The sequence below is a fragment of the Drosophila novamexicana genome, unplaced genomic scaffold (assembly GCF_003285875.2).
Source record: "Drosophila novamexicana strain 15010-1031.04,08,12 unplaced genomic scaffold, DnovRS2.1 tig00000689-arrow-pilon, whole genome shotgun sequence".
Classification (NCBI taxonomy): domain Eukaryota; kingdom Metazoa; phylum Arthropoda; class Insecta; order Diptera; family Drosophilidae; genus Drosophila; species Drosophila novamexicana.
Window position 1 is genome coordinate 1303011 of NW_020824818.1, and position 18948 is coordinate 1321958.

Genomic DNA, 18948 nt, shown 5'->3' on the forward strand with positions numbered 1-18948 from the left:
ATTTATATGAACTTTACAGGGTCATTAATTTAAAGCTTATTCAGTTGTTCAAGATTTATTAAATTAACTCAAGTTGTGGCAGCCGGCGCGGCGGCAGGAGAAATGAATCCACTCAAGGGCAGGGGCTCGGCAGTCAAACACGCACGCAATAAGTTAAGGTTTTCCGGTTGGGGTCAAAATGGGGCGTTGAAATGGGCAGACACTTGAATTTGCTGCCTTCTATTGATAATGAAGAATTACGAGAAGATTATGTGGCGAGCTTTGCTGCATATTATATTGGGGTAGCATAGGAGTTGTATTTAAATTCAAATGCAAAATTCTCATATTTAAAAAACAGACTGCTGTTCATTAAGTTTAATCATAGATTCGTAGTCAACTGTCAGCTCTGAGAATGCTTAATAAAACAAGAGCAGCTTTTATAAAAAATAATAATTAGATGTTGCTGCAGATTGCTCAATTTATAGTCTGGCAAACTACTTGAAATAATAGGTTTGCAGTGCATCGCAGATTAAACACAATTAAATTAACTGCATTGTAATTGTCTGCAGTCAAAACGAATAATAATAAATTTGTTTTCTTGCGGGAGAGGCAATGCGGGCAGCCTCAAACCGCAATCCAATTTATTGCTGTTGACCGCGACTAGGATTTGGCTTGTTGGCTGCTTTTCCGGCAGTTCTGTTGCGATCCCGCCCCACAATCCCGGAAAATGTCTGCCTCAGAATTGCAATTTACGTGCTACCTAAATGTTACAATAACAACAACAAAAATCGACGCAATGGAAAAGGTAAGTCCGTCTGGAGCAACATTTGATTGAAACGTTGCAATTTGGCGGTGAGCGAAAGAGAAAGCGAGAGAAGGAGAAAGAGCGAGAGAGAGAGAGAGACGGAGTGGAAAGGATACTTCATAGTGGTGCATGTCTTTATAAATGGACCGGAATTTCAGGAATATTCATAGCATTGCCCACGCTTGACTGGCAACAACCACAAAAATGCATTGAATTGAAAATGTTTGAATTTGAATTTATATTGCAAGTTTGACTTGATTGAAGCACTTGATATCGTTTCCTTTTGACATTGCGCCAGCCACTCCATATACTCCTTCAATGTGCAGCGCCCCACCCTCTCCGAAAATAAAATATTATATAAAATATATGTATATATAAATGTATATATATATTTCAGAATAAGACTGTGGTTGTATGTTTTTGTTTGGATTTCAAGCTAAGAGCAGACGCTCAGCTAACAAGCTATGAGTTTTCTATTGATTTGACAAATACTGAGACGAGCTAAAAACGCATACAAATCATTTCCAAGAGCGAATTTTTTCGTGCGGTTGAAATCAGCTAGTTAAAATTAATTGTTTGGTCAGGACAGAAACGAGTCGGGTGCAAGCTATGCCACAATTTGATGTATGTATATTTACATATCTGAAATAATAAGAATGGCATTTATTGCAGATCTGAATGTTGGCGAGAAAAAGTTTATACCCTGAAGTCATTGAAAAGGGGTATGATGATTTTTTGCAAATGAATGCAATAAGCGTGAGAGTATATTTTTAGAGTTTTTAAAATTGCAATCTTCTGGAGGATCCAACTTTAGAAACTGAAGCTATTGAAGAAAGCATTTAACATTGTGTGGGGAAAAAAGTGGAATAATCTATGTATATACACATATCTTTATTGCATTTTTATGTATATTATTTGTATATTTTATATATACTAAAATATTAGTTGATTATGTTATAGATAATTAGTAATATTTTTGAAATTTTTTTTATTTCTTACTTTAGCATTATTATCTTTATATTCAAAATTATTTTTAAGATACGAAATGTAGGTTCCCAATCTATATTCAATATGGATGTACCGATCTTGGACTTTAGACAAATATTTTGAATCTAATGATTCAAATTCAATTTGTCTCAGACAACAAAATCATTTTATTCTGCGTTTTGCCTTAGTTGCTTTTTATGCAGCAGCCAAACGGCCGCAAAAGCCACTGAATACTTAAATTCGAAATTTAAACATTAATTAGGGCCATCGAAGCGTGTCCGTAAAATAGTTACGTATTGATAGACAGCAAGCAGGAGCCGGACCTGCTAGAAGCGAAGGATAACGCTTCCTGCATGCGAAATGCGAAGCACGTAGGCAGCGAATGGCGACAGGATGCGGTTGCGGATACGCAGATACGTCCGCAGTTGAATACGATGGATTTTTTTTACTTAAGGCCAGACATCGCAAACTAACCGCAAGACAAAATCCCGCGTAGAAGTTGAACAGTTCGAGTCACACATTTAACGGCATTTTGGATGCGTTGCTGGCGTTGATTTTAACGACATTTTAGCTGCGATTTCCATGCGCAACTTCGCGTCTGGGCCAACTCCATAAAACTAGAAGATACGCGTGTTACCTGCGCAAAGTTTTTGACTCTCCATTCCAATAAACTGGCTGGCACAATATTAGTTTTTATGCGGTAACGTTGCCCGAAATAATACAAGCAAAAAAAAAAATTGAAAAGAAAAGAAAAGTTTGCCCAACAAAAACGGAGCAAATAAAAAACTGCAAAATCATTTAGGTAAACACTGACAGACTTTTACAGACTTCATCCAGCGTCAAGCCTTACGCTCATATATATGTATACAATCCACCTGTCAGTGTTGCCAGTTGTTGGCCAACATAAAGCTAGTTTTTCGTTAAGAAGATAATAATAATATAATTTTTTTTAACTTTTTTGGTGATGCAATTGCTCAAATTGTATGAAATGTACTTAATTTTGGCGTGTTATCTTAAAAGTCAACAGTTTAATCAATTATTTTAAGATCTTAAACAGGTATTCTACCTTTTTTTGAAGCTTTATAAATGTATCTTTTTGGATCAGATGGTAAGCCAAAAAAAGCTATAAACAGCTAAGCACTAAAAATTGACTATAGATAAATAAAAGTATTTGCTTTTTTGGAGGGCCCCTTAATTCAGATAATAGACAGTTTGTATGACATCCAGATTTTTCACTTAATGGAATGAAACTGCAAAGGCTTCATATTTAAGGAACGAAACTATCCCATAAAAAAAATGAGTATTTTTCAAGACTGTGTAACATGGTCTGCTTAAAATAGTATAGTTAATCAAGTCTCTTGGTTACAAACTAGTCTACAAATACAAAATAATATAAATTATATATAATTAAATAAATAAAATGTATAATAATAATATAATAGTATTTGTTCAGCCAGATTTAACGCCAAAGTCCCGAATTGTGCAACACTGTTAGACACCTGGCCACCTATCTAGCGACGCTGTATGCATGAGAAACTTTGTGCTATGTGACTTTCAGAATTTTTAGTTTTGATTTCAAGTTTGCCGTGGCCTGTTGTCAGCTCATGGCGGAGCTTAGCTGAAAATATTGCAACTTGCAGCAAAGTCACGTGCAAGTTTGCCGACATTTCTGGCATTACCTGGCGGTCCCGCCCGGTTGCAAATGTGTGCAACTGACAAACTGCTCGCGAATGCTACACCAACTTTAAGTTGTGTGTGTCTGTGTGCGTCTGTACCTTCAGCGTTGCACAATTGCCAAGAGCGCAATTAAATAAATTTATATTTCACCGGGATGAGTACTCATCGCACTCACCACTCGCTTAACGCACTCATACTCACAAGCACTCAGCACTCATGTCGAATTTAACATGCTGACTAAATCTGTCACGTGCACCTAACAATGACAGCGCTCGGGCTCGGTTTTTGGTTACGAGTTTGGCTTACACTCCGGCTGCCTCTCTTCGCCGTCTAGTTTTACCCTAATTGCAATTGTTTCCATACACAAATGAGTTAAGCGTGCGCTAACCATTTATACGCACTGTTTAGTGGTAACAAATTAGACTACGGCATTTTATGGATTGTATGGTAACAGGATATAGTCTACGTGATCAAGAAACTACTTAGGGCTAAAATAACATAAATATATAATGAAAATCATGCCGTGATTTCGATCTTAACTTAATGGAAAGTGTCTTCTCTTGTATGACTCGTAGTACTTGAATTTAACTTATCACTCCTATTGCTTTCGTATATAATGATATTATGTAGATTAAAATTGGCTAAGAAAACTCAACTCAAATTTATCCTTTAGTCGACATCTTCTCTCATATTTAAAATATTGATATATATATCGATTTTCTGCGCTTGCTTTCATACTGACGCAGACTTCTGTTGATTAATCTTCCCTCTTTAACTGTAGAATTACTCCTTTGGCTTGACTTGCCAATTAAACTCCTCTGTCCTCCGGGTCGTCTGTGATGACTATAATAAGCATTACAGATTATTCTGCTCGGAGTCTTTTGTTCCTCGTATAAAGTCTGACTTGTATCCGGATTTGTACTCCCGCGACCCTCGGTCGGTTAAGCAGGAGGTGGATGCAGCATGAGAGTTCACGCGAAAAACAAGAAATTAAAATTCAGAATCCTATAATTATTAAAACTGTTTTGAAGCTGTTGCCATCCTGATCTTTAATAGGTTATGATGTGCCTTAAAATGTAGTTTTAAATTGTTTTTATATGAAGCCATGTAAATTTGATATTCGACTTGATAGTTGAATCATGTTATGGCACTGAGCAATCGGCGAATTCTTACTTATGACAGTTGGTAATTAAATTAAAATGCAATTTAGTGCATTATTATGATTATTATTTCCTTTATTTTTAACACTTATAGTCATACAATGTGAAAATCAAAATGCAGAATTGATTTACACATACAACATGAATAGCATTTACTTCAGTAGGAATGTCGCTTCGCTTATCACCAAAATTTTGTTTATCTATGTATTGAAATGACAACCCATAAAACTACCGCTTCATGTCCGCATCCGCATCCACATCCGTAGCAACATCCGTTCAAACTAAACGATGGCAAACGATGCTCAACACCTTTTGCAGCGAATGGAGCATAAGAAATCATATCAAGCGTTCCAGCGTACGGATATAATATATATAACAATTTTCACACAATTTTCCTAACACGTTATTTGAGCGTATTTCATATATCCTTACTGTCAAGACGCTTGCTGTGTGTTTGTGTGTGTGCGCGCGTATGTGTGTGAATTAGCGGCAAACGGATGTTGAATTGGTTTGCCTTTGGCTTCGCTTGCCAGTCAAGTGGTGTGTACAGAATGTGTGGAGCAGCATCTTGTGGCAGGTTTTTCCTCTGTTGACTGTTTGTTTTTATTTCCTTTTTGGCGTTGTGTACGCGCGTGTGTGTGTGTATGTGTGGCACGTTGGCACGCTTAAATCAAAGCAATTTGCCGCGCAGCATCGTGTTGTAAATTATCGCCGCAGGATTTTGTTTTATTAAACTCGAGTGTTCATCTGTGTACGCCAGTCTGAGATTTCTTGAGCTTCGGGATTTCAATATATTTTGCGGTCCTATAATAAATGCTGCTCTGTTAAAGTTGGAAGTTTATTTGCTAATCATCAGTAAAATATTTGAATTTATCAATGTATTCTTTTTTCAAAATTTATTAACTGTATATTCTAAAATAAAGCGTTCGTTATCATAAAATTCTATTATTGTTATTACAATTAATATTTTGGACTTATAATTAAAAATTGTATTATTTAAGTATATATTTTTTGGAGCTATAATTTTATTTCTTTTTATCTAAATATAATAAACATATATTTTGTTAGTTAAATGAAGTCAAATTTATTTTCATCAATAATAATTAGATTAATGTTAATTTATATATATTATATTCAAGTATTCATTAATAATTAATTAAATGAAAAATTTTGACCTTTACTTTATATTTTGGGTAAGTTTTGCCTGTCTTGAAAATTTGTCATTTAAGTAGGTCACACAATGCGACGTAAGAATAAACTCGCCCTTGTATTAACTACTTAAGCGTTCAATTTTCATTGCAGCAAGCCTTGACAATGATTTATATTTTTTAGTTTGTTTTATCAATTTGTTGATTTGCTATGCATTTGTCACAAGTAGTACATTAAAAGGTGGATTTAAATTAGACAACAACCTCTTAATGGTTACTACTTAAGGCACATGTATAATTAATAGAATAATAGAAAAAAAGCAAATTCTAATACTTGTTCTCTGAATGACACATTTCACACTGAGTGCAGCTAGTGCCAAAAGTGGGCAATTTATACGCTTAGTTCTTACTCCACCCCCTATGCTGCACATTATCAGTCCATTGTGATTCGGACAAGAATCTATAATCTGCAGTGACCCACAATAAATATATCTCTACATCCCGCTGGCAAAGCAGCTAAGTTGGAAATCTTCCATTAATGCACAGCATAATATTTGCATAAGATTTGAACAGAGGTTGAGACAGAAACCGGTACTGTGCTCTAGAAAATGTCAATTATATTTAAGCAGCTATATATATATGTTAAAAAATCTAATAAATAATTAAAAACGCATTTTATTCTATATAATACTGTTTTGTTTAAATATTCAACAAATAAATTATACACAGCAGATATTGAAATAATGTTTGTAGTTAAAAAAAAAAGAAACATAAAAAACTAAAATAATTAAGAGAGTATGATTATTATTTATTATTAACTATTATATAAAGTACTTTGTCGTTCAAGTGTGGTATAAAGATAATTGGTTGCATAATGTAATGCATAATTTTTGACTTATTTCTTGCAATATTCAAACTATTTCGCTGACAGTAGAAAAAGTGTTGATAAATGTACTTAAAGTTTGTATGAGTTTCCAGATGTAATAGTGTGAGTAGTGTTATCAAAGCCATAACTCAATTTTCAGTTAGGTTTTGTTATTTTTGATCGACTGCTTGAAAGACAACCCAACAAAATGTGAAGAGAAAAATTAACATACATAAATCAAGCTTACGATAAGGTTAATTCAACTGCAGGCTGGGCAATAAGACACGAATGCCTACCTGACACCCCTATGGGCATGTATACACATTGTTAGAACCACCTACGCACCCCCCATCTACATCCCCAAGCCCCCTGCTCTTACTTAACACGTCGTTTGTGTTGGTGAATGAAGGCACAGACAGTCAGACGATGCTGCCGACACACGTAACAATGTTGCCAAAATAGCATGACAACTCCATAGCCCCACAACAACAACAATCACAACAAAAATGCCATTAGAGCTTCCAGGGTCGCCATTTTTCTACGTGTGCGCGCTTTGACAATGAAATGTATGCGTGCCATTTATGAGTGTGTGTGTGAGTGTGGGTTGTGTATGTGTGTGTGACTGTGTCGTTTATGTGTATGATTTTTCACAATCGCGTAACATTTTCATAATATTTGACAGCACACTTTTTGTTCGGTTGTCCATTGAAAGTTGATAAAAAGTCAAGACGGCAAAAATCTTGATTTTTCAGAGCATGAATAGAATATTTCATATTAACCAGTTGCAAAGCTTACTTCGATTTTAAGGGCTTTGATTTATGCCGTATGATTACGATTAGTATTAATTTTAAAATGTACTCAATTTACTTATATGTTATTTATTTAAATACATAATTTTTTGATATAAATAAACAATAGTTTGTAAAATGTTATATTATATTTAATAATTTTTTCATCACATATTTTTCCTTTGACACCGCTTTCTATCACTATTCTAGAACTAGAATTCAAAATCTTTGATATTCAAATTTAATATATATTTCTATATTTTCTACCGTTTTTAATATCAAATTTTCTTTACACACATTGTACGACTACGTCCTTTAAATTTAAAGTAGGTCTTGCACCTAGCTTAGCCTAAATTTAGATGAACAAATAAACAGATTTTAGCAATGAGTTCGATGAATGATTGTCCCTATAGCAGCAAAGCGAAGCAATATTCCAATTAGCACAGACAAATCAAGAGCATTTATATATACGCCTTAGAGTCGTTGCCTAGCATATGCTGCGACTAAGGTATAGAACTCTCTGCAAGAGCATTTAAAAACGAGCTGTCAACAGATCTCTAAACGAGTCATGTAACGAGACAATAAGGCATAATAAACTAAATAAATATTAGAACTTCATCAAGTGTCAACAGACGAGCGCTCGACCAGTGCCACATTGGGGGGCAAGTGTTGAAGCGCAAAGATTGATGATGGAAAATGAAAATGTTTCTCATAATAACTTTTGCTCATTTTGGCAAATATTTTCAGTAGCAGTCGATTGAGGCTGCAGCTGTCTGACATCGTCATAATGCGTAGCTAATGTTGACATTTTCCAACGGTTCAATGGGCATCCGAATATCAACGTGTTGGTGCTTATCTATAGGCGCTAGGCCCGTCCCCCCGCTGACAAAGAAAAGTGGCTGCTGTTCATGTTGTTCTTGTTGTTGTTGTTGTTGCTGCTGCTGTCCTATTGTTTGATTGACTCGACTTAGCCTTTGTTTCAATGAGTCGAAACATCTTCATGATAACTTGTCCAAACAGTCGACAGAGACAAGCATAGAGAGAGAGAGAGAGAGAGAGAGAGAGAAAGTTTGAGAGAGGGAGACAAAGAGGCAGAGAAAGAGAGGGAGATAAAGAGGGAGAGGGAGCGAGCGAGAGAGGGAGGAGTGAGTGATTGATGTATAGAAGATTCTCCGAGTTCCTGCTGTTAGATTTGTTCTGTTCTTGTTCTTTTTATACTCTTATAGAGGGTATTATGATGTTCTTACGAGATGTGCAACGGATAGAAAAGTACATTTCCGAATACATACAGTGTATTTATTCTTTAATACTATCAACATCTGAATATATTGTCAAGTCTGTCTGTGGGCATGTCTGTTTCTAAGCAAACTAGTCTTTTAGCTGGTTGTTATTATTTATTTATTAAAATTAATTAAAATTTTAAAAAAGTTAATAGAAGTCTATAAGAAATGTCCTTGACAAAAGGTTGTCTATCTAGATATATTGGGTGAAGTCGGCAATTACGAGCTTTACAATTGTCTGCAAGGGTATTTTGTCTTCGGCTTAGCGAAAATAGTGGTTCTTTCTTGTTCATTTGTTGGTTCACTGCACGACAAGTGGCTCAAAATAATTTCGAACGTCATTTACTTGTCATTATACGAATATTGTAGAAAAATTCCATTGCCTGCCAGCCCATTTTGTGTTCTTATCGCCGTCACATCATTAGGCAACGCCCCGTTGTCCGCAGCGGGCCCCTCCGGCGCCGTCACAAACGAACAATGGGGACAATGGAAATGTGAAGAAAAACTCAAGTACGTGCGCTTTTCTTTTGCCCTGTCTGTGGATTTGTTTGCCAGGCAATTATTATCCTTATCATTGACACAAATCACCATTTAATTAGTCCAATGCCTTGGTGTCTCTTGTTTGTGCTTCTCATTGATTTGTTGACATTTTCCCAGTACCTGTTCCTGCCTGATGTCAGTTCAAATGGGACAGCTGTCCAGCTGGTAACTTTTAATAAATAATATAGTCGTCTGTCCCTGACAATTGATACATTACAAATGGAATATGTTGGCTTCAGAATTAAATGAAATTTAGAATGGACTAAAATAGTTTTATTAAATATATATCTATATATATATTTTTTTAACATTATTAGGAATAACATTATTAAAACAAGAAGTCTACAAATAATTATTTGTATTAAAGCTAAAGGCATGTACAAAAAGAAACTTCCCAAATAGAATTGTAATTAACGTGAACTTTATTGAGTGTATCAAAAATTTAGTTAAGACAGATTTGGACTCAGTATTATAATGTTTCTGTGAATATTAATTTTATGATATAGTATTTTTAATTTAACATGTTTAATTTAGAATACATTTACAACAAATGAACTAAAGATGTTATTATGAATTATGGACAATTGTTTAATTTCCCCACTATAAAATATAATAATCTAGTATCAAGAATTTATTTAGTTAATTGGATTGGAATGATTAATGTATTTCTTGTAACTTTTACCGCATAGTTCGGTTCAATTCCATTTGATTTAACCCAGGCAAGTTTTATAAAATTCAAGAATTTACTTAAGGCTCATCGCACTTATACTAAAATATGCATCAAATATTTTGAACTCTTAAATATAATAATAAATTACAGCAAAGTCTTTGAGCTCTAGCGAAATACTTTCAGGGCAAATATGTATGTATATTAGATAAGAGACACCTAAATTAATTGTAACACGATAACTTAATGTACATAAATACTTTCTCACCTGATACTGTGATACTTTTGAGTGTCGGTGTGAGTTGCAGTTGTTGGGCAATAAATCACAAAGGCCTGCGGCAAAAACATAAATTACAATTAAAGCTAAAGAAGTTATAATTATATGTTATCTCAGTTTTAGTCAGACCAAAAATATATCTGTATGTGCGGCAAGTACGAGTGTTTTAGCCTTTGCAACTATTAATAATATATGTGTGTGTGTGTGTATGCGTGGGTGTGTCTGTGTGTATGTATGTCGGCGACCTAACAACAACAGCAACAATTGAATTGGCTGCATGTGGCAAAAGTTCTGCTGTAGCTGCAGTCGCCCTTTGGCGCTCCATAAATCTGCATAAAACATGCCAAAGCTAAAGCCAAAAGTCCAACTAGTTGTTGTCCTTTGTTGTGGCATGCAACTTAATTAACATGTGGCACCAATATTTCATACCTTATGCACAGTGCTCCGCCGTGGTATGCTGTGTGCTTGTGTATCTTTAAGATATATACACATATATATACATGTACATGCATATATTTCTATATATGTATCTAAGCCGCTTAACTTGGCGCCATTGCGATTAGCTGACAGCGTCGACTTTTAGCACTTAAAATGCAGTTGCCATAAGCACTAAGCCAAGTCCAGGGCACATGGCACATGGTCAACTTGGCATCCGCATTCACGTATCTGCTGTAACTGTTGTCTCGCCATATTTATACTCTGAACGCGCTAAAACGGGCTATAATGGTATAATGTTTTTGTGCAAATGAATGTGACAGGCACAAGAAAGAAAGTGTCTGACATGAAATTTTAAATATATATTTTCCCATAGCATACGCGAATTGGGTTAAAATGTGTTAACAATATATACTAATAAAGTAAATCTAAATAGATATTTTAAGCAAAATTCAAAAATTAGTCTAGAAATATACTGAGATTGAGAATATATCAATAATTTTGAACAACTGCCCCCATTCCCCCAAAATTGTGATAGTTCCGATGTACTTATATCGCTTCTTCCTGTATGTACACACTTTCTGTTTTCCTAATTTCATAAGGATCAGGCACACAAACACTGAAGATATTCCAGAAGGCATATATATATAGGCATGCGGAAGAAGAAGCACAGTCGAAGCGTGTGCATCACATAAGGCTAGAAGCAAGAAACATTCTAGTTAGGCAGCTGGTAATTGCATTCAGGGTATCTGTTAGTTGGGTATTTCCGACTAGAGAATTCATACTTGTTTATAGCTAAACTTTCGCCTGGTCACGCCCACCTTTGCTGTTGTCCTGTTATCTCCTTTGACATTCCCTGCCACAGTTCATTTTGTTTTCACTGCAATTTCTTCCTTGTTGTACACAATTAACAGCTATTGCTGCTCCTGCTCCTGCTGCACCACTTGTCACCCCCATCCCAACCCCTGTTCCATTGTTCGTTTATTTGAGGGTGTGTGTTTGCGTTCTTAGTTGCTTGCTACTGGTGGGCGTGGCTCATTGTAATATGCGTTTTAGTTAGCAAACAGTGTTGTCCAGCATGGCCCTGCGCCTCATGAGTTTGATCCTTACGCTGCTCCTTGCTGTGACTTGCATAATGAGTTACATGCTTGTTGTGGTCTCTGTTCTTGTTGTCATTGTTATTGTTGTCATAAGCCCCTCTGCTGGGCTGTAACGTACCGTATACCAAATTTACTTGATTTGTATCTGATTTCCGAATTTGATAACTTTTTAAAATATATTTTTAGTCTAAGGTAAAACAAAATAAATAATATACATTTTTCATCATTTCGAACAATTTTACTTGTATTTATTTGTTAATACTTTATTCGTAAATAAATTCTAAAAATTTTGTTAAAATATATTTATTTTTTATTTGTTCCGCACTTTTTATTACTCCTTTAAATATATATTCAATCAGGGCCAAAATATACAAACATATTTTTATAATTTCAAAGTACTTTTCTTAAATTAAATGAATTTTTTATCCTGTTTTTATTTTGAAATACCTAAATCAATAAAAATGTTCATTTCTATGATATAATTAGTTTATTATCTGTTAATTTATAATTTGAATTATTTGTTAAAAAACATATCATATCAAAACCAAAATATGCAAATGCATTTTTCAAACTTTGAACACTTTCTTTTAATAATAAATACTTTTTTAAACGTTTATTTCGAATTAATTTATTTACTAGGAAATATATTGATGATTTTGAAAATACTATGTTTATTTTTTCGTTTAAATTTTTTACTACTACTTAAAATATAGTTGTATTCAGAGTAAAACATAATTTTGTGTTGTAATATTTTTTATTTTTTTATACTCGTTTTCTATTTTCTATTAATTTTACGAGTCGGCGTGACCACGTGTTCTCCTCTTCTTTTTTCTAAAGTGCTTCACTTCTATTTTCAAAAATACATATACATGTATTTTCCTTTTATACTTATACTTTACAACACTAGACATTGTATATTGTATACTGTATACTGTATATTGTCTTAAAGCGCTGGGTTATTTTCTGATAATAAATGCCTTATTCATTCAGATTTACTCTCGTTTTTTTTTTTTAATATTTTAATTTTTTTCATTTTTTATTTATATTATTTGCGTCCGGGTGCGGAAGACAGTCAGATCGCCTAGAATGATTCAATTCGTTTCTCTCTTTGTCTCTTTACAATAATATGTTCAAAATAATCAAAACGTAAATTGTGCAGTTGATAACACCAAACGTTGCTTCTTTATGTGTCCGTCACAGACTCTCTATCAACAATATATATTCTGTAATTTAAACATGCACTTACAATCAATATTTTTGTTGATAAGGAATTTGCAAAATTATAAAATGCAAGAGATGTGCAATCAATCAACAGTATTTAAAAGTTAGCTCGGCGAAACGAGCTTTGAATTCTGCTATGTATTCAATAAAATTAAATGTGAAGTTCTTAATTTTGCTTATTTACGCACCGCTGCAAATTTGTTGTGGCAGTGATCCAGCTACAAACTTGGTTAGCAAAGCCAATTAGCTGTAAATCAGTTTTGAGTGAATCATTGAATATTATGTTTCAGAGTTGTGCCGCAGATAAGGATTTGGATAGGAAGTGTCAATCCCATTGTTACCGTGTGGTTAAGCCTCTCCTTCAGCACGCATCTGACGTGTACCAGAAAGAACAAGAGCATTCAAACTTACTGGCAAAAATTCAACAACAAGAGATCAATATCAAAAGCATCCAAGCTGACCAAGCCATTCTACAAGCTAAAATTGATGACCAAAATCATTCATTAACAATATGCAAAGATCAGTTAGCCGATAAAGATGCGCTTATCGAACACAAGAACGCTGTTATCAAAGAATTGCAAATCAAGCAAGAGGTCAAACCAAAGACTATGCAAGTAGATCAAGACAATCTACAAGCTAAAGTTAAATCCCCAAAAAGTTTATTAGAATCATACGAAAGTCACCTTAACTCTAAAGATGCGCTTATCGAACACGAAAGAGAAACCTGTTCAAAGCTTTGCGATTCAATGTTGGCTAGATTGGATTGGACCGTTGTCCCGAGGCGTAAAGATGGCAGAGTTAACTTTAATCAAACGTGGAGCGAATATCGTCAAGGATTTGGTAATCCGCAAGGAGAGTTCTTTTTGGGGCTTGAAAAGCTGCATATGCTTACCAAGAGCCAACCACATGAGCTCTTTATATATCTACAGAACTTTGAAAACCAAACTAGTTTCGCTCGTTATGATCATTTTCTTATAGGCGATGAGAGTGAATCGTTCAATATTAAATCCTTAGGAAAATATAGTGGCACTGCTGGCGATGCACTGATATATCATAAAGGCATGAAATTCTCTACGATTGATCGCAAAAATGATCTCTCTGAGTTCCATTGTGCGGCTGAATGGTCTTCCGGTTGGTGGTTCAACAAATGTTATCACTGGTGAGAATAGGCGTACTATAAATGCACATCGCTTTTAATTATGCTTTGAAATTTTCTAGTAATCTGAATGGTGTATATAGAGATGAAAGTAGTTCTTTACATCATGGAATCAATTGGTATACCTAGAATGCAGAAGGACGTTTGTCGTTTGTACAAATCATGATTAAACCAAAGAGACTTTGAAAGTTGCCTGTAAAAGTTCTCTTATCGATTACTTTCATTACAATTTTGTTATGAAAAGTATAAACTATCCGGAATATATTTTTAATTAATTAAAGGTTGCCTATTTAGCGCATGTCGAAGAAATTAAATAATTTTTATTTTTTTAAATAAATTTTGCACAGACTAGGTTGACTCGACTTTTAAAGCTGACAAAGGATATGCTTCCTGCTGACAGCTACATACATTTAAACAAAATTATTTTACTATTTCATTGTCAATGGGTTCAAAGAAACCGAATAAATTCACCAAAAAACACATGTTGTTCTTTCTAGACTTGTGTTACTTAGCTTGTGATAGATTTACAACACCCTCTACAAGAGTATACAAATAAAATGCCAGCTGGCTAAAGACAAATTCAAGCAAAAATGTTTAACAGAACATAGCACAAAAGTGAAAGCAGCACAGAACTGTGGCTATCAGGACCCAATGCAACTGGCAACTGGCAACTGGCAACTGGCAACAAATGATTTAGAAAATGATTTATGGCACATTCATCTAATTACCACAATGCCCGCAGAGCCGAGCCGAGCAGTCGCAGAGAGTGGCAGCTCCATGGTGGCTACACTGACCAGGAGCCAGCCGGCAAAAAGCCAAAGCAAGGCTGATGACAATTGTGAACGTTTTGTTGTGCGTGCCGGTGGCTGTGGCTGTGCGTGTGTATCTGTCTGCGTGGCAGTGTGTGTACAACACCATGGCTGACATTAATGACGCATGCCATCAAAGTCAGTTGGTGGAAGGGAGCAGGAGAAGCAAGCCTGTTGCTAAGCCTTTTTCCGCGAATGCAACACATCAATCTCAACATCAGCTGGCTGTCCATGGGAATAGGGGATGGATGCTGCTGGTGGGGTTGATAGGGAATCAGGGTACAATGATACGGTACGCGTATTAATATCGCATCAATTATAATTTTCATTTGGCAGCCGGCCTAGTTGACAACCAAATGCGTTTTAGTTATGTGATTTGTTGCAATTTTAGCTACCTCCTGCCAGAGTGCCAGAGCCTGCCCCCGCACCCAGCACACCCACGCGCCCTGTATTTTATTCGTATGTTTCCGGCTAGTGTGATAAATTTGCAATAGCAATTTAGCCTCTATTGGTATTTAATTTAGGTTTGCAACATTCCGCCAAAGCAAACAAAAAACGAAATGCAACATTACATTCTTTGTTATTGATTTACCATTATGGCCATGTTTGTTTGACATTTGTTTTCGGACAATGTTATTGACAGTTTTGGCTAATGACTGCTGCCAGCCAACCTCAATTTGCTGCCTTATCCTGTAATTGTTTAGGACTGTGATTGAAGTCCTGTCAATGTTTAATATCCTTCAAATCAGATCAGTTTCAAATTGCTTCTTATAAATTCCATAAGCAAGATTTAATCGAATTGAAGTCTAGTTTGTTCAGACTTACTTTCACTCATTTGCCAAATATATATTTAAATCAATATAATCTACAAAAATACACATTTTAATGCAAAATGTACTATACAAAATATTAATATATTTAATTTAATATATATATATACATATATATATATTCTCCTACATCATATGCAAAATCGCGCATGAGGTTACAGGAGAGCTATGTGCATCATGTAGTATATATGCACAGCATAAATATATTTTTAATAACTTCACCGATTCTTTCCAAAATTAAAAAACGTATTTTTAAAGCTACAGGCTTATGATTTGGTATATATATAATATATATATCTTTAATATGTAACCAAGGTCGGGCAACAAATGTGGAAGTTCTATAACATTATCTTTGTAAAACTGTGGCGCAGGTGGAAGCCGCGCTGCCGCATTTTGTATTTCGTATATTTTGAAAAACATTTTATCTCTAACTTTTAAGCCTTATATAAATATCTATGTTAATATTTTAAAACGTCACAAGGATTTATAATATTGTTTTGTTTCTCTAAGCATACAAGCATTTATTAAAATTTAATGTATAATACAAAACATGTTTTAATTAAATTAAAAAAAATTTAAATTTATGATAATAAGGCCATTCGGCTTAAGGGCAAACTAAGTTCTTCTGCTTAAAGTCCACCTAAAGCAGCTTTTCTGACAAATAAAACTTGCACTGTGCGTGGGAATTGCTTTAAGCATATCGCAGCCATTGAAACAAATCGTAAATTTAATTCGAATCAAAACTTCGCATAGCAGATGAAAACAGAGTTTTCCAAGCAGAGTTTTCAATGCTGCCGCTGTTTCCCCAGCATCTGTCAGAAAAATAAACAGAACTGCAAATTTTATCGTGCTGAACGTTTATGCGCAAATTGCTTCCAGGTTTCAGCGATGTCTTTCTGCGTGTCTATCTGTCGTCTTATCGAATTTCAGACAACGACGACATTGAGGATGATGCCAGGACTCAGGACACGGGACAACAGACTCCAGGACTCCGCGCAAGCAGTTGACAATGGGCGCCGCCGATTTTGCTTGGCATGCTGCGCGGCATAGTAAAGTTTCTTTGCTCAAGGCGTGAAATGAAATCGACAGTAATTTGTGTTTATCTCACTCAATATAAACTATATATATATTTATATATATGCGTGTGAGTGTGTTGAAATAACAATTGTCACAACTTGTGCTAAAAGTTCTACAACAGGAAATTACTTTAATTTGTGAACTTGACTTTATCTACACTGCACGATCTGAAAACTTGTGTGATTGCAAGCCACAAATAGTATTTCATCTTTGGCTTAAAGTCAATAAGCCAACTTCATCATATTGCCATATGTCTACTTTGGGACTAGATGGATATGGAAATGGAACCGTCTAAGTCGCTTTGATGGCGCATAAGTAAAGTGGCCATGAATAATTCATGCCCTATTTATACAAAATCGAAATGATAATCGTGCACTTTAGCATTTAAATCAGAGAGAGAGAGAGAGAGGGAGAGAGAGAGAGAAAGAGAGAGAGGGAGAGAGAGAGAGAGAAAGAGATGCTTCCTTGCCACCTAGAGCCATGAACCTGAAGGGTTGCTGTGCTGGGGTGGGAAGTGCAAAAAGCAAACAAATTTACATAGAATTCGAGTGAGCGACGTTTCTGGATGGTTAAATTATTGAATAAAGCCATGTCGAATGCCTAAACGGAAAACAAAGCCCTTTTGGGGGTAGCTCATGTCAGGTATGAAAAGATCTGCATTTAACTAAAAGGTTAACGCTGCAGGATTTGTTGAGCATAGTCCTGCGGTAAGTAATCAGATGTAAATAATTTAGGGATGTCAACTTAACTTCTGGTATATAATATCATAAATTACATTTAATGTGTCGAGAGATAGGTAGTAAAAAACCGAATTCAAATGTTTTGTACTTTGTTTTAATTAAAGCAAAAACATATAGTAAAAATAGAGAAACAATTGGGTTTGTTTTATTTACTCGAAGAGCTTAACCTTGATCCCACTTAACCTAAAATTTAATATATATAATTTAACAACCATCTCTAAATTTAACCTTATGATGTATTTATGTGGCATTTGATTCAAATTTTATTTGACACTTTTGCAATTGCCCCATCCGTTAAGTTGCCTTTGCATATCGCTCAAATGAAGCGATAACCATCTATAATTATGACACTGTGAGCAGCTGTAGTCGCTTTTCATTTCCTTGCCATTACCGTTACGCAGACTTGTTGCCGCATGCCGCATGCCGCATGCCCCATGCCAGTTGCCACTTGCCACTTTGCCACTTGCGAGGCCAATTGACGTTTATGGCTTGTGCGGGCATGCAAGGCCGTCGATAACACGCCTCACTAAGCGCTCGAAGGAAAACTGAACTCGAGTTCAATGTGAAGCCCGTTGCAGATGCGAGCATTCAATGTGCTCAAGAGTCAAGCTCGTGTAGGTACGAGTATTTATTCATAACTGGAGCAATGCTCAACCCGCTGTCCGTCCTTCTCACGCATTGGTCGGGCTGTCAAGCATGCATTTTTGCATTAAATTGTCCTTGTTGAAAGGAAATCGCATACACTTAATGCGCCAGTAAAACCGATTTGCATGAGCAGTGGGCGGGATAAGCAACTCGCATCGCATCGCATTGTTGTCAGCAGCTGCTGAAATGCATTTCGCTTGACAGTTGATAAACGACATGAGTACCGAGCACTGAGCACTGAGTACTGAGTACCAAGTGCTGAGTACTTAGACCGTCGGGCTTACTTAGCTTCACACATGCAAAACTGGCAGAGAGCGGAAAATCCTACAATAGATTTTCGCAGTCTTCAATTTGGGAATGCCCCAAGTGCTGGAGTGACTGATGGATGATTGTCTGACGTTTGTCCCATTTCTTTCTTATTTTTTTTTCTCTATTTAGTTTTTTTCTTCTATTTTTATCGCGCACTTGTTGCGGAGCTTTCGCATAATTTATGATCTTTACTGTAATTGCCTTATTTTATGTCTGCACCCGGCAAAAGATTTAACGACCCAGCAAACCCGCCCCCGTTCGGCTCCTGGCCATCTATGTAGGCGTTGTCGTCTTCTTATCATGTGGCACATTACATGGACGCAGGGCGCAGGCAGGCAGGGCTGTGGCACTTAAGCCCTTTAAAATTTATGTCAAATGCATTTGTAAAATATGCCAAACGTACGAGTGGTAAAACCGATTTCTGCGCCATTTAAACTAACATAGTGGCAAGAA

The 18948-nt window shown here is 35.6% G+C and overlaps 1 protein-coding gene across 1 annotated transcript; it reads left to right on the forward strand.

The window, feature by feature from the left end:
- The first annotated feature begins 13047 nt into the window (after positions 1 to 13047).
- Positions 13048 to 14551, forward strand: LOC115763111 (ryncolin-4-like). The gene is made up of 3 exons (XM_030705555.1): positions 13048 to 13158; positions 13220 to 14088; positions 14148 to 14551. Exons 1-3 carry the CDS (start codon positions 13066 to 13068, stop codon positions 14212 to 14214), a joined length of 1029 nt encoding a protein of 342 aa, XP_030561415.1. The 5' UTR covers positions 13048 to 13065; the 3' UTR covers positions 14215 to 14551.
- The last annotated feature ends 4397 nt before the right edge of the window (positions 14552 to 18948 follow it).